The 22,491-nt window shown below is 28.2% G+C and overlaps 3 protein-coding genes across 5 annotated transcripts; 2 read left to right on the top strand and 1 right to left on the bottom strand.

Annotated features, from left to right (window-relative positions):
- Nucleotides 1–216: 216 nt before the first annotated feature.
- On the bottom strand, nucleotides 217–1,582 carry LOC124936278 (dof zinc finger protein DOF2.1). The gene is made up of 2 exons (XM_047476761.1): nucleotides 1,392–1,582; nucleotides 217–1,305 (listed from the first exon to the last, which is right to left on the bottom strand). The coding sequence occupies exons 1-2, from the start codon at nucleotides 1,419–1,421 to the stop codon at nucleotides 469–471; spliced, it is 867 nt and encodes a 288-aa protein (XP_047332717.1). The 5' UTR covers nucleotides 1,422–1,582; the 3' UTR covers nucleotides 217–468.
- Nucleotides 1,583–10,811: 9,229 nt separating this feature from the next.
- Nucleotides 10,812–15,617, top strand: LOC124935750 (protein BLISTER-like). Of its 2 annotated transcripts, none has more exons than XM_047476172.1 (13): nucleotides 10,812–11,231; nucleotides 11,475–12,126; nucleotides 12,321–12,766; nucleotides 12,871–12,990; nucleotides 13,082–13,147; nucleotides 13,571–13,681; nucleotides 13,839–13,915; nucleotides 14,026–14,093; nucleotides 14,376–14,489; nucleotides 14,634–14,794; nucleotides 14,864–14,932; nucleotides 15,014–15,172; nucleotides 15,300–15,617. In XM_047476172.1, the coding sequence occupies exons 1-13, from the start codon at nucleotides 11,178–11,180 to the stop codon at nucleotides 15,366–15,368; spliced, it is 2,166 nt and encodes a 721-aa protein (XP_047332128.1). In that variant the 5' UTR covers nucleotides 10,812–11,177; the 3' UTR covers nucleotides 15,369–15,617. The 2 variants fall into 2 exon arrangements, with proteins under 2 accessions (XP_047332128.1, XP_047332127.1); XM_047476171.1 differs by having other exon boundaries at nucleotides 12,255–12,766.
- A 3,373-nt stretch (nucleotides 15,618–18,990) lies between these two features.
- Nucleotides 18,991–20,368, top strand: LOC124936850 (golgin subfamily A member 6-like protein 4). Of its 2 annotated transcripts, none has more exons than XM_047477374.1 (2): nucleotides 18,991–19,405; nucleotides 20,077–20,368. In XM_047477374.1, exons 1-2 carry the CDS (start codon nucleotides 19,024–19,026, stop codon nucleotides 20,316–20,318), a joined length of 624 nt encoding a protein of 207 aa, XP_047333330.1. In that variant the 5' UTR covers nucleotides 18,991–19,023; the 3' UTR covers nucleotides 20,319–20,368. The 2 variants fall into 2 exon arrangements, with proteins under 2 accessions (XP_047333330.1, XP_047333329.1); XM_047477373.1 differs by having other exon boundaries at nucleotides 20,074–20,368.
- The last annotated feature ends 2,123 nt before the right edge of the window (nucleotides 20,369–22,491 follow it).

The following is a 22,491-nucleotide window of genomic DNA, read 5'->3' as shown; positions in this document are numbered from 1 at the left end:
AAACCATACATCATAAAAACTAAGGTCTATTTGAATCTCAACTCAACTCATTTTGAGCTCGTTCAATGGTTATACTTGCGTTTAATTTTGTATTAAACTTTCTTATTTTCCTTTTTTATTACGCTTCAAATCATATTATTCGTCATTATTTATCTACCAACTTCAACTTCCTCCAAATTCTAATCTTGACTAGTTTGTTTTAGTCTACAAGAGTGCGCTAAAGATTGTTTGGATTGTTAAACAATAATAATTAAAATTTCACTAAATTTCACCAAGGATACATCTTAATTTCCTTTCCCCCTCTCTCAAAAAAAAAAAAAAAGAAAATTAATTAATAATTAGAGATGATTCATGAGTAAATAAACTCATGTCATTACAAACTAAAAAAAGGTTGAAACTATGATGCTTTTTCTCCTCCCCTTCTTCTTCTTCATCATCTTTGTGATCTCCAAGTTGATAAAAATAAAACTACATCAGAGGGCTATTAAGAAGTCCATGCCAAGATGATCCTATTCCATTCCAGCTTCCTCTTGGATCAACATCCACTCCCATACTGTTATTTCCATCCCCAAACTGCCATGGAAATCCCCAAAGAAGTGAAGATCTGTTATTATTCTCATGACGAATCTCACCCAATTCCCTTCCATTTCCAGTTCCTCCACTCAATTCCTCAAAAGGAATCATCATTTGATCTTGATCCCCCATGTTTAACCCCATATTAATCCCTCCCCCATTTCCCACATTGTTATAACCCATTTCCCCATAATACAGATTATTGAAATTCATATTAGATGATTCAATCTGATTTCCAAGAATCCCAACCATATGGGTATTATCAGAATCATCAAATCTCATCTGCCCATTTGACTGTTTCTGAAACTTAGCCAATGCAAGTGCAAGATCATGGCTTGAATGATCATATGTCAAAGACTGGAGATGACATAGTTGTTGCTGCTGCTGGTGTTGCTGCTGATGATGATGTTCAAGTTGATTCTCTATGTGGGTTCTAATCTTCGATGTTGAAGATGAATTAGATGAAGAAGATGATGACCTTTTGTTGTTCTTCCTACAACCACCACCAACAGGAACATTCCTCAATGTTCCACCTTGAGTCCAATACCTTCTACATGATTTGCAGAAGTATCTTGGTTGAGTAAGACTGTAATTATTGTAGTAACAGAATTTCGTGTTTGAAGAATCACATCTTGGACATTTCAATGCTTGCTCTGGTTGAGGCTTTGGCTTCTTCTCTATCTGTGGCTTTGTGCAAACCAACATGCTTTCTAGGGTTTGACTGTCCATTTCCTGATCATATTTTACAATCAAATAAATTAGTTGAAAAGAATCAAAGATTGGTTATTTGAATTTGTGGGTTTTGTAAAAGATCTTACCTGATCATGTTGTCTTCTTGAAAGATCCATACTTCATACACAAACAGAATAGAAACCTTGGATTGAAATCAAGAATTTAAGAGAGATGTTTGGTTTGGGTAATAGTATGATGAAGATTGAAGGGGATTGATGTATTTATGGAGGGAGTTCAGTCCAGCCTTCGTCGTCTTCTTCTTCTTCAATTAATAAATTATAAAATAGTTGAGACAGAGATGTTAATGGAGGATATAATGATTACAAATATCGTACGGCTCGGATTGATCAATATTTGAAAATATCGAGATGATCAGATGGAAACGGATCCATTGCGACAGTCTATGTGTGGGTCCCAAGATATATCTTCTCTATCCCTCATTTCTCATCACTCCTTACCTTTATTTTAAGGTCTTGTTTGTTTTCATTCACATTTTAAAATTATTATACTTACTGTTTTAACAACCTAGTAAATTATGTACTTGTTTGATTCAACTAATATATTCTTTCTGAGTATATACGAGTTTGATAATTAATCGGGTAACATGTTTGCATATATCTTTTTTCGTATTTTGTGACTTTTTTATAAAATATTTTTTATTTTGTTTAAACAATTTCTTATTATTTTTTAATATATATAGACAATTTTTATTGAATATGGTATTCTCTATAAAAAAAAAAGAAAAAGTTCTCTAATTAAAAATATAAAAAAGACTGTAAAATAAATTAATGGACAATATTTAATGTTATATAATTTGTAATAAATTAAGAGTGACACATTTTAATATTCTATTAAATAACTTCTTGAAGTTTGGAAACAAAAGTGACAATGTTGTTGATCACTAAAGTGAAGAATATAAACTTTGAAAGATTCTATTGATTGATGTATCACTATTTTTTTTTTAAAGATGTTCATATATATATATATATATATATATATATATATCATAAAAAAATATCAATCAAATCAAATCATAATTTATACATGTAAATAATTGAAAATAAACATTTCTACCATTTAAATATCAAATAACTTGATCTATATGTTGGCTTAAAGAGAGATATATACATATAACTAGTCCTTTTTACCACCAACAACAAGCAAAGTTAATGGCTTTGAAGATTGAAATCATCTATAAAAGAAAAAGAAAGTGATAACCATTTATGGAAATAGAATTAGCTTTGTGGGAAAAAAAGAAAGGAAAGAAAAACCCTAATTTTGATCGATGATGAGAAGAAGAAAGGATTGTGGGCCATGTATATTCAGTTGAAATAAAGACAGTTTGATTGTAATAATGAAATCAAACAAGTCCTTATTTCTGACTGATCGACAGACAGTCATTGCCCTTATTGGCAATCAAATATTCGGGGACATAATCATTATTTTGCATGAGCACCAATCTATTATTATTTCTTCCAATGTTCCTTATTCACATCTCTCTCTTTGACTGCACCAAAGCATGCTATGTATTTGATTTTGGATTATGTGTAAGGAATCAAATGCATCAGGATTACCAATTCAAAACATTCTTCAAGATTATTTCACAAAACAAGAGTAATTTGATCTTTGTATTAATGGTTTAAACTATTTTTTGAGAGGATACATAAAAATACAACTACCTATAGTATTGTAGTGTATGTCACAAACGTAACGATGACTCACTTATTTTGTATTATCGGGAGGTTAGTATTTAAAGTCTTTTATGAAACATGACTCGGTATGTGATGCCTGAATTCTTGAGTATTTGCTTAAAAATTAGGATTAAAGCGATTAGTATAGTTAGATCTACCTATTTAGTTAGTAATCAATGTTTTTACCATATTATTTAAAAAAAATTATAAAACCGTTAATATCGTAGTTGTATAATGCGTATCATTTATAATAAAAAATAATTATTTAAGTAATTTGATAGTTTTAATATATTAATGTGATAGAGAGTTTTAATAAAAAAAAATGAAAAAAATCAGAAAAACCAAGATCAAACTAGTTCTTACTGCTTTGTAATATCTTAGTTCTTATAAATTTTAATTTTAATTTTTTTAATTTTCATTCAGTTTAGTTGTATTTAAACAACTTTCTTTTTTCTTAATAATGGAACATTCAAATATATTATATGAAAACAAACAAGGTTTTCTATTAGAGAGGAGGGAAAGAATTCTGTGGGGCCCATAAGAAGAATTATGCAGTAATCGGCTCCAGTTCCACTACTCTTCCTGTCCGATGTACACACCTCAAAAAACGTAATAATATATTTTATTTAATTAATTTATTATTTTTCCAATTTGGATGGGACCATAAATTAATATTTAATACAACTTTAAAAAGAAAGCAACCACGTTCTAAACAATTACTTGAAACTATCGAATTCAGATCGTTATAATGCATGACAAGATCAATTTAGGACCACGTTACAAATTTACTTTCTTTAATAAAAATACATCAAATAACTAATTTCAATATTATTTTACCTTTACTAATTAATTGGTTCTATTTAGGCCATACTCATCAACCCTAATAAACATGATCAAAAATATGGTTTTACTTTTTAAAAATTAAAATTAGTCTAATGATAGATCAAGAAAGAATATGGTTGATATATAGGCGGGAAAATCAATGACACTACCAACCAATATAAATCTTAAAAATGAAGATGCAATGATTGTTCCCACTAATGATTGTGTTTTGCTTTGGATCCTTAAGGAAATTAAGAGACCCTTAAACCCTAGCTAGCTCTATTTGAAAATTAATAAATAAATCTATTGTTGATTTGATTTTAAATTTAATCAAATTTGTATATTGTAAAAGAAAACTTAATAGCTAGCGAATGCTTGTTACTATTAACTAATTCAATTACTATTATAAAAATAATGAATCGAGAGTCGTAGTCTCGAGATTTATAAAAAAAGTTATACACCTCCTTGGATAGAAAAAGAAAATGACCTAGGTAATATAGGTTAATCATGTAGACATTCTCTTTGGATCCCACCAAATTCAACACACTATTATAGTTTTATTATAATTTGTATAGAAATCTCTTGTAATTATCCATAATAATTTAGGCACAACTATATAGTTCTTATATAAATATAGACCTATATATATAGGTATAAAGTAAGATCAAGTTATCCATTTCAAATGTTGTTTTAATCATTTGTTAATCCCAAAGATAATCATGAGTATAAATATTTCTTACTTTAATTTTATTTATGTTTTTAATAAAAAATGAATTCGAGATATATTATAATAATGAATTATTGAAATATTTAACAAAATAATATTAATGTTTAATATAACTTATTTCAATGTTGGTATATGAAATCATGTAACCCAATAATGTTTTATTTTGATATTTAGGGTTAGTCAAATTAATTTTATTCGCTAAACGTTGAGATATATTTGATATTATTTAGTTTATTCGAATCATTAACAATGTTGTGCTTTTGACATGTTTAATTGTGTCAACTTATTCTTCTAATTTTACTCATGCTCAAGTTATTCCACTTATTTGCTAAATGATAAGACATTCTTTATCGGATAACACTAATGAATGAGCTTGTTAAGTAATCCAATATATAAGTTGAATCATAATAACCCTTTGGATTTGGATTTGGATTTGTAAGGCAAAAACAGGGAGGGGCCCGTGTTTTTGGGAGGAGCATGATATATGATAGGGACAAGTCAAAGAAATTTGACCGGTCAAATGAAAATTTCTAGGGTTTGAAAAAGCAAAAGTAAGGAGGGGTTCGATAATATGATATATGGGAAACTCTGCCCAAGACATAATGCTGTATCATCCATCATCTTTGAAGCAAAGAATCATTTGCCAACCAAACAGATTCTTCTTCTTCTCTCTCTCTCTCTCACACACAGACACACACACAAATAAAGACAGACAAGAATGTTCATGTCTTGGAGATGAACACAAGACAGTCTTGGCCCCATTTTAACAATATTGGTGAAGACTTTCATGCATTTTAATTCACTCTAGACTGTAGAGATTGATACAAGAGTATCGGTTTGTTCATGTTTCTTGGTAATCGTGACACATTTTAATTTCACATTATATCAAGTTTAAACCTTTAACAATATTATTATTAATCTAATATGGAAGAATATATATAGAAATTAGAGTTACATTGACTATAAAAAAAATGAATGAGAAATTATTAATGAAATAAGTATAAAAGAGTGGATCTATGTCTCTTTTAAAATAATTTTTTACTATTGTGGCTTAAGCCAACATAACTCAAGGTAATTTCACCCCCTCATAACTAGGATGGTATGATCTTGGTTACTTTAGTTACTAACTATTTGTTTAAAACAAATTAAGCTTTATAGGGATTTGAGTTATTTAAATAAATCATAAGTTCATTTAAATATTTTTTTTTCATGTTTAGATATTTAAAAGAATATTGTTTTAATAATTTGAATGATGTAATTAATGTGCAATATGATTAATCAAACTTTATCTTAAAACTTTATTAATAGGAATAAATCATGATCTTTTGAACAAGACTTTTTATACTTTACTTATAATCATTCAAACTATGAATATGAATTTTATCATTTAAACTATGAACATCTTTCTTAGTGAAATTTGACAAAATGATCCAAACGTCATAAACTATGTAAAACTATGCAAAAATGACACTTTCAGCCTATGAAATGTTCGTCTTACCCCGTGATCAGTGATGCGTAATATGTATTACGCGTGATGACATCATGCGGCAAAAGCTACTCATTTAAAACGGTTTTCGACTCTTCGTAAGTCTCTCCCGTTCTCTCATAGCGCCACGACTCTCCAACTCCCCACTACTCTCTCCCCAACCCTAAACTCTCCAAACTCTAACTTTGTTCAACATCAGAACGACCCTCCAACATCATCTTCGTCTCTAGATGAAAAGATTGTGTCGTCGTTCCTTGTCTCGATTATTCAAGTGTGTTTAGAGTTTATGGTTTATTTAATATTTTTTATTTTGGAGAATAAATTAACTGCATTATTAGCGTTTAGAGTTTATATAATGTTGCGTGTATTGCAATGTTCCACATATTGTTATGTTCCACGTGTTGTAATGCTCCTTACATGAAATACATATATTTCGACTCTCCGTTTGTTTTTTCTTGTCTCTAGTAATAATTATTGAACTAAGATATTGATATATTTTATTTTTGTTGAGATGATGACGCAGTTCATACTTCATAAGTGCTGATCGATTTTGTTTGTCTGATTAAGTTTTTTTTGACATTCTCATTAATATTTCTAAATTTTGTTTTTGATAATTGGATGTTTTAATGAGCTCATTAACCGAAAATGTGAAAGAAAGAGGGCTCTTAAGCACCTTGAGAAGTAATATAGTAAAATATGGTTAGTTAGTCAAATTATTAACCATTCATATGATGAGTGATTTCCAGTTTTTGATTCAATCTATACAAATCAATTTTATGGTTCTGAGATGCAAAAAATGCTAAAGGAGACCGCTTCCAGTATTGTAGTAGATGAGCCTGTTCTGCGCAAGTCAACTCGTGTTCGTGCCCCACCTAGGAACAATTCTACACTGGTTTTTCTCAAGTATGTCAATTGTCAACAGATGGAGGGACGATTAATCAACTAATGCCCCGTTAATCCTCATCTAAACAGAAAACCTATGGTGGTGTTCTTCCAAATTTTTTGTTTTCGTTTTAATTTGTGTTGTTTCTTTTCTCCTGTTGTCTGTCTTGTGGTAACTGTGCATGTCATGATTATGATGACGATTGATAGAAGTGTCTAAAAGAAGGAAAGTGGTCAAATATATTGACATGTTTTGAATTTTGATATATTTTTTGTTACTAAAACATTGTTGTTTTTGTTGGATTTTGACCTGTTCTTTAGTCTCAATTGTTTGTTTCATTTTGGAGAAATTTTCTCAATTGTGTTACTCTGCAATTAGATGTAATATTTGTTGTTACCTTTACTTTTTTTATTTTTTTTTGTTAAGAATTTGAATTATTTAATCCTACATAATTATAAGTGTTCAAATTACATATATTAATCTATTATATGTAACATTGTTATAATGAGCATATGTGTTAGTTATGGGTTTTGGGAGAGTAGTGGGATCTTCTTCAACCGCAGAAGAGTCATGGGTCTTCTTCAACTGTTGTTGGCTGCTGATGTTAAACGAAGCGTTATGGGGTGGGAAGCGTTGTGGAGTTGGAGAGTTTAAGGTTTGTGGAGAGTGAGAAGGGGGAGAAGATGAAGCGAATGAATGAATTTGACAAATCAGAGATGGTATAAGGTCATACATTAAACGTCACGTCACAGTAATTAATCTTCAACCCAAAAACTAATTTTCAAAACTTAAAATAATATTTTAAAAATATTTCTTTTCTTATTAACTTTTTAACATTTTCAATACTATATGCATATTTATAAATTTTACAAATTAAACTCCAATATTTTTTTTATTTAATAAAGAATTTATAATAATATCAAAATTAGGATACATAACAAAATATATAGGAAATTTTTAATTAAATATATATTTAAAAATAAATTATATAAATATATAAATTTATTATATTAATATATATAAAAAAAATAATATATTAAAATATTATATAAAAAATAAAAAATAAATTATATAAACAAGATTAAAATAAAAAAATATATATAAAAAAATAAAATTAAACCCATAATTTTAAACTCAGTTTGTAATTATATTAAAATACATTGAGTAATGAAATACATATAAAATAGTTTTTATTGGATAACTATGTGTTTCCAAGATAATAAATCAAAAACTCATTATGCGTATAAGTTAGATGGTGAGTTGGAGTCTTAAGAAATGAGTTTAGAATCATATACATCTTGAAATAATAAAATCATATATGTTATATATTCAAAGTCATCCATAATTTTTATAACAAACTCATATTTTGATTTTAATGTTATTTTCTAACTTATTTATTTCCCCCTCCTTTTTCTTAACAACTTTTGATATACCAACGTATATGTTTTAATTATTTCTCATTCTTATAATAAGAAACTACAAGCTTTCTTGTTAAAGTAAAAAATAAGCTTAAAATAGTTTTATTGAATTTTTTTTTTGGTTTTTTTAAAAACCTGAATTTATGAATTTAAATTATTACTTGATTAAAAAATAAATTATTTAATTTTGTATATATATTTAATAAATATAACATAACATAATAAGTAATTGTTTAAAAATAACTTAAATAGCTCATGATCAAACAATCTTTAATATGTCTATTTATATTTTAAAGAGAAATTATCTTAATTGTTTTATTATATTTAAGTAAAATAATTAAACTTGAGTGAGATTGAGTTATTTAAATCTTAAATAGTAAAATATAAAAATAAATGATTTATTTATTAATTAAAATATGAAATTAATTATAAATATCTATCTATGTATCCAAACGGCGAGGAAAGAGAAGAAAGACGCGCAGACAGAGACCGATAGGGCCCACAAAGGATGCCTGATGTCGGGGATCTACGTGGCACAACGAATGTGAATGTGGTTTGCCCCCCTCACAAGTGGACGAAATATTTCTGTTTTCTATGTAGAGAGAGAACGAGAATTGATTGCCACGTGTCACTATCAATTCAAATCACGTTTTTGATAAAAAAAAAACCAAAACAATTATTTGAAAAAAATTCAAATCACGTTACTATCTCCGTCACCCTACCAACCTAATATTGTTTTCGTTAGTGGGGTGGGGACCCCACCCATTAGCTTCCCATATTCTCAAGTAAAGTATCATTTTAAATATATATATATATTAATTATTTATCATATGCTAGAATGTACTATTTAATGTGGGGTCTATTTAAATCCGTATCGAATCAAATAAACCGGTTTCATCCGGAATAAAAAGTTTTGTTTTTTTAAGATTTTAAAAAATGTTTATCTATTCATTATTAATTATAAGTTGCACAAATTCTAAATAGGAACCTAATTTTTTATATATCAAAGATCAAACAAAAACAAGTCTCTCATTTACTAATTTCATTCAATTTTTTTGTTTCATTACTCATTCGGAGTTTAACTAATTCTTGCGAATTAAATATATAAACTCGTAAACATACCTAACTAATTTAGCCAGACCTGTCAAGCGCGCCGCCTAAGCCTGAGGTGCTCGAACCTAGAATGAGGAGAGAAGAGCCGGCCCCGAGATTTGTATTACCCTATCCTCGGTAGAAAAAATTCGAAATTCTTTTTTTGTTGTCCTCCAATTTTAAAAATTGATTAAAAAAAATATCATTTTTGATGAGATTTGAACTCATAATCACATTGAAACTTTAAATGCTTATCTTGAACCACCAAGCTACAATTATTTAGGTTTAAAATTACAATAAATATAACTAAATATTTTGATACTTTTAACAAATGGGCTGCCCTAGCCCGATGGCTTGCCGGACTTACCCCAGGACCGGCTCTGGAGGAGAGGCCCCAGGACCGGCTCTGGAGGAGAGGCGCATGAAATATTCTTATATTTTGATGAAATCGGATATGATGTCCTAAGATAATGTCTCATCTGCTGTCTCATAGGAGAGAGAAGAGAGTGGAGAGAGGAAAGAGAAAAATTAAATTTTATAACAAAATGTTATATATATAATTTTTTAGGATTTAGAATTTAAGATTTAGGGTTTAGTATTAGGGTTTATTTCATATATATATATAATTTTTTATTTGTCTAATTTATTAAAATTATGTTGTTTTGATAAATGATTCAGTAAGGGACAACTTAATTTGAGACGGCAGATCTCACCTATTTTGATGGCTTAAATTTAATTTATAGTTATTTGAAACAGTTTATTAAAAATCCTTAATAATACCACATTAAACATTTAAAGAACACTAATAAGAATCTTAAAAGTTTATAAAAATAATGATAATCTTAAATTTGTATCAATCATTCTTTCGGCATAAGACTGGTTTAGATAATTTCAAGCCCAAATCCACACAAATGAATTGCCAATTACAAATTAAATTTTAGCCCAAGCCCAAAATAACTATATGCCTCAAAATCCAAATCTCAATCTTCTTTAGAATGGGCTTTGTATCAATAATTGAAAGTCTGATGACTCGTCTTAGTTTATTGTAAGAAAGATTCAAATATAATTTAATATTATTATATAATTAAATAATAATATATTTTTAAAATATAAATAATATAATAAATGGTAAATATAAAAATATTTTTCTGTTTTCACTTTTCAATTTCAAATTAAAAAAACGTTTCTAAACATGCCCATTTTATTATTATTTATATATAACTAAATATTAAATTATAAAATTAATACTAATTTCTTAAATTAAAAAATATATTAATAAAAACAATAAAAAAAAATAATATATTCAAAATTAAATCACATAACCTTTAATTAATTTAAAAGTTATTAATAAAACTTAAAAGCCATAAATTATTACAGAAGAGAGAGAGTTAAGAAGGGCGACGGGTGGAGGAAGGAGGGAAATGGAGGAGATCTGAAAATCCATTGTTCGATGAACTACCGTTTCCGATCAGATCGAATCCTTTTTCTCCTGCAAAAACAGCGTTAAATCCTGTACAATTCTAAACGATTACGTTTTTCTGGCTCTTAATCCCTAGCCGGATGGATCATCAATGATCTTATAATCTATTGCTATATCTTTTCATTTTTTTTTGTATTTCATCTGAAATGATCTTAAAAAACCGTCGCTATGCGTATTTGAATTTTCGTTTTGCATCGGCGATTTGTTAGTGTTCTGTATAATTTTGTGAAAATTGCTGAATTGGAGGAGTTTCGAAGGTTTGCGTGATTCTCAATGGCGTCGGCACACGCGAAGAAGCAGGAGCAGTTGAAAGCTGGAAAACGGATGGTATGAGTTTTTTGTGAATGCAATAGTTGAGGTTTTTCCATTGATTACTTATTTTTATCATCTGTTTATCTAAGAATCTTTATCGGTTTGGAAGAGAATTTACATGGTGAATTTATTGCAGTTATAGATAGTTTTTTTGAAAACGAAAAAAATGGATAGTTTCAGCAAATGCATCATGTAAATTCATCTTTTGGTTATGTTGCCATTCAATTATTTACATGATTAGATTTATTATGTTTTTAGCTGGAGGAGTTTCGGAAGAAGAAAACAGCAGCTAGTCAGGGCAAGAAGGCTTCATCCAAGACTGCATCTAAGAATGGATTAAATAATACAAATGTTGATTTGCATGAGACACAACCTTTAGTGAATGGTCAATTTAGTTATAGGAATTCTGATGAACCTGGTACATCTGGCAGAGTTGATGATCCTATTACTGAACTAAATGATGACAAAACATCTGTAAATTTGCATAACATTAGGCTACTTTCTGGTGATGTCTTAGCATCTATGAATGATCAAGGTTCTAAGAGGGATAATTCATTATTAACTTCTGGAACAACTAAGGATGATGATGAACAAATAAGAGAGGTGAAAAACGAGAATGGTAATTCTGGAATAGGTTCAGGAAGAAAACTTTACGACACATCTAGTGATAGCTTGATTACTTCTAATCCTTTAGGGCTTAAAGATATTGATGGAAGATCTAATGCATCAACTTTTTATGGGTTGGAGGAAACCCATGTGAAAGAAAATGATGATTATATGAAGGATTTCTCGGGAATCAACACAGCCACCTCATATGGGAATACCGTGTCTTCTCTGCAAAATAAGGTTGACCACTCCAGGCCATCGAGCATAGACAAGGGCAGGATCCCTGCTCCCTCATTCTATAGAGGTATCCGTCTTTTTTGCTGGTAATCTTCTTTCCCCATTCCACTTCTCTGCTGGAAAAGATTGATGTGGATATATTGCTGATCTTTTGGATATATTTCTGATCTTTGTTCACTTTCAACTGTATTACAGAGCCTAATCCTACAAATGGAATTGATAAAAAGAATCACCTGGTTTCTAATGGTGAAATATCTGCAGATATGGGAAAGAAAGATTTGACTAGATCTGCTGCACAGAGTTATGGTTTTGAATCTGATAAGAGGAGTGAGTTTAGCCAAGTTTCCCTAGCACAAGAAACAAACCCGAGAAGATCTCGCCCATCTTTCCTGGATTCCATTAGCATACAAAGGGCTTCTTCTACTCCCCAATCATATCCTGAGCAGACGAAGACTGACCCTTACTCTGTGAATGTTAGAAATAAGGATAGTTTAGGATTCTCTTCTCCCAATAGGTCTTTTGCAGATGCGATTCAGCCTGCATTGATGTTGTCATCAGATGTAGCAATTGGATTGGACCATCATACAAACTCATCATTGTATACTCTTAACGGAGATAAAATGCCTAGATTGAATGAAGACAGGATGGAGAACAAAGGTGGTTATTATTCACATAAGCAGGACGAAGATTTTGCAGCTTTAGAACAGGTTTGCCTTATGGTGTATTACCACAGCTTTGGTTTTGTCACATGCATTTATCCTCTATGGATTTTCGAAAACAATACATAATACTGTTATGTTTCATATTGCAGCATATTGAAGACCTTACACAGGAGAAATTCTCATTGCAGAGGGCCCTTGAGTCTTCGCGTGCTCTAGCTGAATCCTTAGCCTCTGAAAATTCTGCTTTGACAGATAGTTACAATCAGCAGGTAGATGAGATGCTGACCATTTATCATGTTGTATGATGTATACTTTGTAACACTTGTATAACCCAAGCAAGTAAACCCAATTCATGTACAGGGAAGTCTTGTCAACCAGCTAAAAGGTGATATGGGAAGGCTACAGGAGGAAATTAAGGACCTTCTGGTTAGTGTAAATCTTCCTTCTATGAGTGTTTTAGTTGGATATACAAATTACTCCTAGGGTATTACTTTTTGTTTGTTTTTATCCATCAAAAGATTCATGTTTCCTAGAGTTTGTTCAAGTGAAATGAGTTTCTGCTATCTCTAAAATCACTAAATTACTTTCCAGATATAAGTTTACTGGCAGCATTTACGTTGAAATTCTGATTAATAATTTTGTTCATCATGCTTTGGATATTTCTATTATGCGACTTTTCTTTCTCTGAAATATTAATATAGGTTTATTTTGATTTGGCTCAGGAACAAATTAAGGTTTCCAAATAGAGAAATTTAAAAGATTTTATTTCCCATTTGTTCATTTTTGCTACCTTTAACTTAACCTACAATGTAAAATTAATCATGAAGTTTACTTTTCATTCATTGATAGGGGAAAGTAGATTCTTTAAAGATGGAATATGCAAATGCTCATCTAGAATGTAATGCAGCTGACGAACGTGCAAAACTGTTAGCATCTGAAGTAATCAGCCTGGAAGAAAAGGTAGCTTGTACTGATTCTATTGTTGTTGGATTTTGTTTGTGTATGTTTTCTGTATTCTCCTTTGATATTCACAATTATTACTCTTCGAACCCTATTATAGTTATTTGCTTTTTGCCTCATATCATTTTGATATCCTCCTTTATGTACTTATCTGCAGGTATTGAGGCTGCGATCCAATGAGCTGAAACTGGGGAGGCAATTGGAGAAATCTGCAGCTGAACATTCATCACAAAAGTAGGTTTTGTTTGTTTAATTAGTTATTTCCTTGGTTAAATTGATAAGATTAAGGTTTTTGCTTACTTCATACTGTTGCAGTAATTGGTTTATTTTACTCATTCTTGCAGAAAGAAGTTGTCAAGCTTTGAGAAGGAGCGCCAAGATTTGCAATCGACTATAGATGCTTTACTAGAAGGTTAGTATGTTTATTTTCCTCCAAGAATTCTGTTGTGAGGATGATTCGGCTATTCTCGAGGTTTAAAAAGGAGTACAACTCAAAACATTTTCATATTCAATGACATGAAATTGCATTTTTACCTTTGAACTAGTTAATTATTTTTCATGTATTTAAATTAAAATAGTTTCCTTATGGTTCAAATGAGTATAATTATTTTTCATATATAGTAAATTGTTCACTAGGGTCTAAAGGCTTTGATTGAAGGAGATTTTCACCTTGCTTCTATTTCTTTTTGTACAGAGAAAAAGCTCTTACAATCGAAATTATTGAAAGCTTCTAAAAATGATAAGTTTGCTGATGTTGGAAAAAGTGCTGGTAAGAGGAGAGATATGTCGACTACAACAGAAGATTTAGGTATAACTCTTTTGTTCATTCTTTAATTGATTACAGCGTATTTTATAACATTTTTTTTAATCATAATGAATTTTGTGAGAATTATTTGAAGAAAGTTATATGCTTCTTTCTTGATGCATTATATTGTTGATTTGGTCTTTGTAGACGATGTGGATATTTCAGCAGAAGCTCTAAACCGAGGAACAACTGTTGCCACATATCCGGGAATTGATGTCTCATTGAATCCAGAAAATGCACAATTTAATGCTCAACTCCCATATGATCAATTGAGAACGGTTGACAACATTAAAACGTTATTGTCTGAGGTAAATAATGTAAATTTATCTTTCTATGTAGTTGCCTCATCACATTAACGATGAAATTTATGAATGCAGTTGGCATTGGAGAAAGAAGAACTATTGCGATCTTTATTAGCTGAATCTTCGCAGAATTCAAAGTTTAAGGTTTTATTCATTTCTTTTATTTATGCTCTATAATTTTATATATTAAGGGTGTGGTTTAATTATGGTCTTCCCCTATTAAAGGAATTGAACAAGGAATTATCACGAAAACTAGAATCTCAGACTCAAAGATTAGAACTGTTGACTGCTCAAAATATGGCTAATGTAAATGCTATTGCGAGAAAACCGGAATCGTACAGTAATACTAATGAGAATACTGCTTATGCTGATGAAGGTGACGAGGTAACGAATCTTTTCAAACTTTGAAATCCCGAAATTGTTATGTGAATTCAAGATGACTTGGATTAGATTAAAAACATTGATTGGTAGTTTATATTTATCGTAACTGTTATGGATTATTGTCGGTTAGGTTGTGGAACGGGTATTAGGATGGATAATGAAGCTATTCCCAGGTGGGCCGTCGAGACGAAGGAGATGATAGTAAAACAAAACTTTGTAATAATTTTCATCTGGATTCTTTTTTTGATTTTATAATCACTGTCAAATATCACATGTATTATTATTATCAAAAGAAGAAGTTTGCACATAGATAGATTGAGACATCATGATTGTAAGATATCTTATCTTTGTTTACAGTACTAGTACACTAGTGATTTGAGATGTTTTTAGAATTCTAATTTCCTTTGTCTTTTATGACCATTATACCCTTCAGTGTTTTTTTTGTTTTTTGTTTTTTTGTAAAGTGAATTTCTTTTTATGTATTTCAAATGATGATTTAATTCGATTAACGGTATGTAGAGTTCAAGATGAATTAAAACGTTATAAAGAGAGAAAAAAATAATGTGAGATTTTTAAATGTTAATAAGATAAAACAAAAACATAATGTGAGATTTTTAAATGTTAATAAGATAAAACAAAAACGATGTAACAATGAGACGATAGTATTCATTTTTTTCTATTGTTGCTAAATTGTACAATAGCTCTCATTCTCTTTGTAATGTCGCAATGAAAAATATATGATTAATGAATTTTTACTTTTCAAACAAATATGGCATCTACTAATTACGAAATATATTCATTTTCATTCATTTTCAGTTTGTTAGATATCAAAGAATCTTTCATTAAGAAATATAATAGTTGTGTTAAACCATTCCAAACAAGGCCCAATTAGAGTAATAATTAGTTTTAGGAGTCTATAATTCTTCTAGCATACCAATTCTGGATTTAAGTAAACTAGTGAAACTTTCATAATTTTATAATTTTATAAATTTAGTCAGAGTTTGTCATTTCTCTTTAATTGTGGTCCATTTGATTGAAGGGGTCATGATGTAACAAATGAGTAGAGTTATAAGTTATAACAATGACCTATAGGCCTAAATATAGGCATGTGGATGCAGAATTTCAACTATCATTAAAATGAGGTATAATAATAATAACATCACATTATTGAATGGGCAATTCAATAAAATGGGACCCTTTTCACACTTATCAACCACAAAATATTAAAACACATTGTCACATTATCTTAATCTTACATTTTAATGTCAATTTAGTGTATTAATTGTTAAATGTTATGTAGTAGTTAGGAAATATATAGATATATAAATATTGTGAACCAAACAAGTCCCTATCATTAATCCATTTAATGGGGGATGCTAATTAATTATCCAGCTAAGATGCTCTAATTAAATCTATGTTGTGCTCTACATGTGTATTGTGGTCTAGACCTATTTATTGATATTAATTAAAATAAAATAAGAAAAGTATAATTATTAATATAAAGTGGTAGAATAATTAATAATATCATTATAAAAGGTAAAATAACTTAATTATTATTAATGAGTGCTCTCCATTTGATCATATTTCACATTACCAAGACAAATTAAATTCATGGAATGGTAATTATTTATAAATAATCTTACTAAAATAATACTATAATTTAATTGGGATGGGTATTGTCTATTTCTCTTAGCCCACTTTTTTTTATATTTTTTTTACTGAATTAATAATATTAATATTATTATTATTATTATTATTATTATTAAAATTCCAAACAATTGAGTAAATTTAATACTATCATATGGGATATAGTCAAAGTGTATTATTGATTGCTTGGCATAGAGCGCATATTTCACGGGCAACATTTGATATGTTGTATTTAATTAAATTAAATATAATATAATTTCTTCTGTTTACTGGCAAAAATACCATGTTTGAATTTGACTTTTCTATAAATTTTATGTATCTTTGGGGGGAAATTATTTGTTAGGTTATTTTGGATTTTTGTAAGATAAATTATTAAAAAAATATATATTTAATTAAATTTAATAAAATAACTAAAGATATATTAAAAATATAAAATAATTTCATATATATATTTTTAAGTTATTAGTTACGTGATAAAGTCATTTGATGTTGATACTTGATAGAATGACAGGAAATTATAATTATTTAAAATATAAAATAATTTCATATATATGTTTTATAATATTTTTTCAAATAATTGAAAATATGTTATTTTATATATTTTAAATAAATTTATATATATTATTTTAATTTTTAGAAGATGTTTGGAGATTAATACCAATTTTAAAATGGACTAAATTAAAAATAAAATCTAACCATGTTTAAAATAATTTTAAATGCCCTATCAATATAAGAAATGTCTCTACCTTGTGGATATATTTAATATTTATCCCTTAGAATTTTATTTTTTTTAAATTTAAGATAAAATGAGGTTTGATTTTTGTTTTAAAATATTTTAATTATTAATCACTTAAGTTATCAAATAAAATATATTTAACTTAATTTGAATATTTTAATAAATTTTAAAAGAATATTTATGAAACTCAATCCAAAAAAAGTCTTATTTTATTAGGTTAAAAATTGTGGCAGACATATTTCCTCTAGGCATAAGTCCACTCAAACAAATATATGTATTATTTTTAATTGTAAGAAGGTCACCTAACTCATTATTTATTTATTTTTCAAATTTAATTTATTATTTATTTATTTCTCAAAATAGGTAAAATACTTTCGTTTTATTCCTAATTTTTCTATAAATTATTTATAATTTCCCCAATTTTTATCAAGTTCAATCTACCTCTAATTTTTTAATTATCTTTAAAACAAATATTGGTCACATGAAACTACCAATCTAAATTAGGACTGAATTTGGCTTAAGCCCACTAAATGTTTTTTTAATATAATAAAATGAAATTACTTTTTAATTTCCTATTTTTCAATGTTTAAAATATACGTACTTAATTTTTTTATTTATTTCGAACTAAGAATATACACAGATAAAAATATAAAAAATAAATTTAATAAAAAAATAATAATATATATTCAATGTTTAAAATTATTAATAAATCATGAATATTATATATTAAAAAAAAAAAAAATTCTCTCATTCCACATTTTGTTCACTTAGGTAAAATAACTTATCTTCTAACATATTTCATCATATAATTTTTCCGAATAAACCTCTCATCTAGTTACCTTATACTATCAATTTAGTCAATCAAATATTTGATTCATATTTTTTAATATTTAATATTTAACATTGTGACCTCACATTTTGGTTAATCACACTTTGGTTAATCAAATATTTGATTAATATTTTTTAACTACTTTCAATTAATACCGACATATTATCTCTCGGCAAACTATAATATTCCAATCACACTTGGTTAAAATGTTATACTTATTTTTGTAAGGTTCCAAGTTCGAAATATACTTATAACATTTTTAATTTTATTATTAACCGTTTTAAGTTTACGAGCGGGTCAATCCATAATCCGACTCAAATATCAATTTTCTTACATATATATTCAAATTAGGCACAACTCTCGACACGATAATCCACACCACTTTAAAAATAATCAATATATAATTTGGTTGGTTCTACCTTCTTAATAAAAAAACCTAATAATAAAAAAGTGAAAGAAGGAGCCTTAATAATTTATAGCCATTTAATTCACTCACACATTTGTCTATTTCTTATCCACTCTCTCCTAAATTATTAATTACATTTCCCTTTCATATATAAATGTGGATCTAATCTAATGGTCACATTTAGAACCAAACACTACGAGAGTGAAGCTAATTACTCTGTTTTTATTCTAGCAGCCATGGGTGGAGCACAAACAAAGAACAAGAACAAATCATCATCATCATCTCCATCTCTTATTGAACAAGGGTTAAGATCCAAACTCAATCTTCTCGAGAGAGAAATTCGTGAAATCATGATCATGAGAGAGACAGAAACCCTAGCTTTTGATCAAGACACCATGATTTTCTCCTTCAAAGAAACAGAGTGGAGAGAAGAGAGAAACAAGCTCAAACAAGAGATCAAGAAATTGAGGATGACGTCATCCTCCTTAATAATGGAGGATAAAGAGGTAGAGGAGGAGAGACAGAGGACTTGCAGAGATGAAGCTGTCGAGAGGTGGAAGAAGCTCTATCTTGCCATTAAAGTTGAGCTTGATGATCTCATTCTTAAAACCCATCAAGGTAAATATTATTAATTAATTAATGTCAATTCTAATTCATTCAACGGTTTTCGATCTTAATTGAACTCGCCGCCATAACATCACATCGCCGTTACCCATCGCCGTTACCCGTAATGAAATCGAACTCGTAATATTTTTAGTCACTTAAACGAACTCTTACATAAATTATTCATATCTCAATATAAGGTAGTATTTGTGTCAAAACCCTAACTCCTCTTCAATTATACCATCGCTCAATCAAATTAGGTCTCAAAATGGGTACACATAATTAAATATAAATTAAATGGGTACACATAACATTACATATAAATTTATTTTCCATAAGATTTTTAAATTTATATTTTATAATATGGAATAAGCCCAATAAAACATGTGTTTTGGTTAGCCCAACCCCATAACCCAATTATTAGTAATTGCCAAGTAAATTCATTTTTTTTTAATTTTATTATAACTTCACTAATTTAGAAAAAAAAAACTAATTTATATATACTAAAGTCAAGAAAATTGATCAAAACATGGGATATTAGTTTAAATTAGATAAAAAAAAGAAGAAGAAGGTATAACTAGGGCAGCTCGATTTTGAGGACCGACCATGCCCACATCCAAATAAATTAATTATTATTATAAGTTCAATTTTTGATATATTTTTTTTGATGTGTTTATAATTAGGAGAGAATATGTATTGGAGATCAGGGGAGAATGAAGAACTTAAAAGGATTTTAAGAGAAAGAGAAGAAACAATAGAGATTCTTCAAACAAGATTGGCTTCAATGGAGCAAGAGGAGATGAGGAAGGAAAGAGAGATGGATATTCTAAGGCAGAGCTTGAGAATTATGTGTTATAACAATAATAATAATATGATGATGAAGAAGAAAAAGAATAAATATCAGCCTAGATCTAATTTATTAAATTAGACAATTTGTATTTAGGTCTAGTTTGATTTAAAGGCTCCAACTAGATATATCGATGTTTTTCACTTTGTCGACTTAATGATTAATGAAAAGTTTTATTTGTAAAATAAATAACAACTAAATTATCAATTTATCTTTAGTTGATTGTAAGATGATTTTTTATAAGATTATTGTCACTTGATCGAGTGTTTGTCCAAGGAATTTGATTATCAAAGTCGGAAAAAGTGGTTATAAAAAGCCTATCATGATATTGTTTATCATGGTTCATGTGTGTGTGACAAAGTGATTATCTCTAAAACAAATAAAAACTCAATTAACAATTTATCTTGAGTTGATTGTACAATAATTTTTATTTTGTTTATTTGTATAAGATTACTCTATATTTAAATTAAAAAATTGAAGAAGAAAAATTTAATTGAAACCATGAGTTGATTGTGAAAAAGTATTTCTGAAAAAGTTAATATTTTTTTTCTAAAATTATAATTTATTCTTTAAAACAAGTTAACACGAAACTAATGTAAGCCGTTACACTTAAATTTAAGAGTTTAAACTATATTGGGTTAAAAATAATTAATAAAATTCATAACCGAATTAGATTAGGAAATTTGACTGAATGACCTTAAAGATTGCCGCATAAATTTTAATGCGCTGATGACACATTTTATTCTTTTTTACGAAAATGCCCCCGTTGCGAGACGCAACCGAATGCTATGTGAAAAGTCCACAATCGCGAGACGCAAACACGGTTGCGAGACAAATTTATTTATTTTTCGTCTTGCGAATGTCGGTTGCATCTCTCGAATGCCAGTTGCGAGAAAAAACTAGGGTTACGTCTTGCGATTGTAGACTTTTCACAATGCACTCAATTGCGTCTCGCAATGGGGACATTTTCGTCCAAAAAAATAAAAAGTGACACTAATACATTTAATTTTATGCGTTCGTAAAAAAAATCAAATAAAACCATTTTAGGGTCGTTCTGTCAAATTTTTCATCAGATTTATAGTCTTGTAGAGGACAATTTTGGGATAAAAACATGTGAAATTTATGTGTACCTAATGTGAGGTGAATAATATTTAATAATTCATTAAAAAAATTATTTGTAAATTTTTGATTAATATATACATTTATTTTACTTTTTTTCTAGAACATAGAATGAAATAATGGAAGATAAAAATATATTAATTTATTATTAATCAAAATTAACATTTAACTATTATTATTACAAAACTACTAAAGTTAATATTGGGCTTAGTTATTTTTGCACCAGATCTTATTGGATCAAATCACTAGTTATTTGGGCCAATTAAGCTTAGTCCATAATTATAATAAACATTAACTTAATTTTAAAAATATGTATTTATGCTAAGGCTGCTTCTAAGGTTATGCAGTTTATATATTTATAAGACTATTTAAAAAATATATGTATCTATTTAAATTTGAACCTAATATTAAGCTTATTAAGAAGTTACTTAATTATATTTATCATTTTTCATATTAAAATATTATATATGTATACTTTTTTAAAATTAAAAAATATATATAAGATTCAAAACATCATTTTGATTACTAAAAAAAAAAAACAAACGCTTTTTCCAAACCTATTCCAATTGATCCATAATGAGTGAATTACACTCGTTTCCAACTTATTCCAATTGATCCATTAAGTGTTTTTTTAATCAAAATTTTTCTTAAAAACAACTTATTTAATAATTTAAGTATTTTTGGGTTTTAAACAATATTTTTTTTTTTTTTGGATTAATAAAAAATAATTTTAATATTTTAATAGTTAAATAAAGTGATTAGATAGATTAAATGAATTAATACAAGCTCGATTCTCGTTAAAAATAAAAAATAACACTTTACGCATAAAGCTGGTCAATACACAATAAATGTATTTACGTTACCAATGTTTTTTCTTCTGTTTTTTTTACTTTTTACTTTTGTCAGAAAAGATTTATGTTACCATAACTTTCTATTAAATTTTATAGCTGTTAGTTGTTAAATTAAATTAATTTTTTTTAATGTAAGAACAAATCTATATATATATATATATAAATAATGATACTTAATTTTTAAAGTATTCGAATTGCGAGAACTGTGGTTAATTTGGATATTTGGGTCGGATTGTGGGTTGACCCGTATTTAAATTTAAAACTGTTAAAAATAAAATAAAAAA

The sequence above is a fragment of the Impatiens glandulifera genome, chromosome 4 (genome assembly GCF_907164915.1).
Source record: "Impatiens glandulifera chromosome 4, dImpGla2.1, whole genome shotgun sequence".
In the NCBI taxonomy this organism is placed as follows: Eukaryota; Viridiplantae; Streptophyta; class Magnoliopsida; order Ericales; family Balsaminaceae; genus Impatiens; species Impatiens glandulifera.
Note: the sequence above shows the minus strand (reverse complement) of the source record. Positions and strands in the feature narration are given on the sequence as shown.

Coding starts and splice junctions, on each gene's coding strand:
- LOC124936278 (XM_047476761.1), bottom strand. CDS start 1,421: ATGGATCTTTCAAGAAGACAACATGATCAG. Junction 1,306..1,391: donor CAAGAAGACAACATGATCAG/GTAAGATCTTTT, acceptor AAATATGATCAG/GAAATGGACAGTCAAACCCT.
- LOC124935750 (XM_047476171.1), top strand. CDS start 11,178: ATGGCGTCGGCACACGCGAAGAAGCAGGAGCAGTTGAAAGCTGGAAAA. Junction 13,682..13,838: donor TAATCAGCCTGGAAGAAAAG/GTAGCTTGTACT, acceptor ACTTATCTGCAG/GTATTGAGGCTGCGATCCAA. Junction 15,173..15,299: donor ATGCTGATGAAGGTGACGAG/GTAACGAATCTT, acceptor ATTGTCGGTTAG/GTTGTGGAACGGGTATTAGG.
- LOC124936850 (XM_047477373.1), top strand. CDS start 19,024: ATGGGTGGAGCACAAACAAAGAACAAGAACAAATCATCATCATCATCT. Junction 19,406..20,073: donor CATTCTTAAAACCCATCAAG/GTAAATATTATT, acceptor GTTTATAATTAG/GAGAGAATATGTATTGGAGA.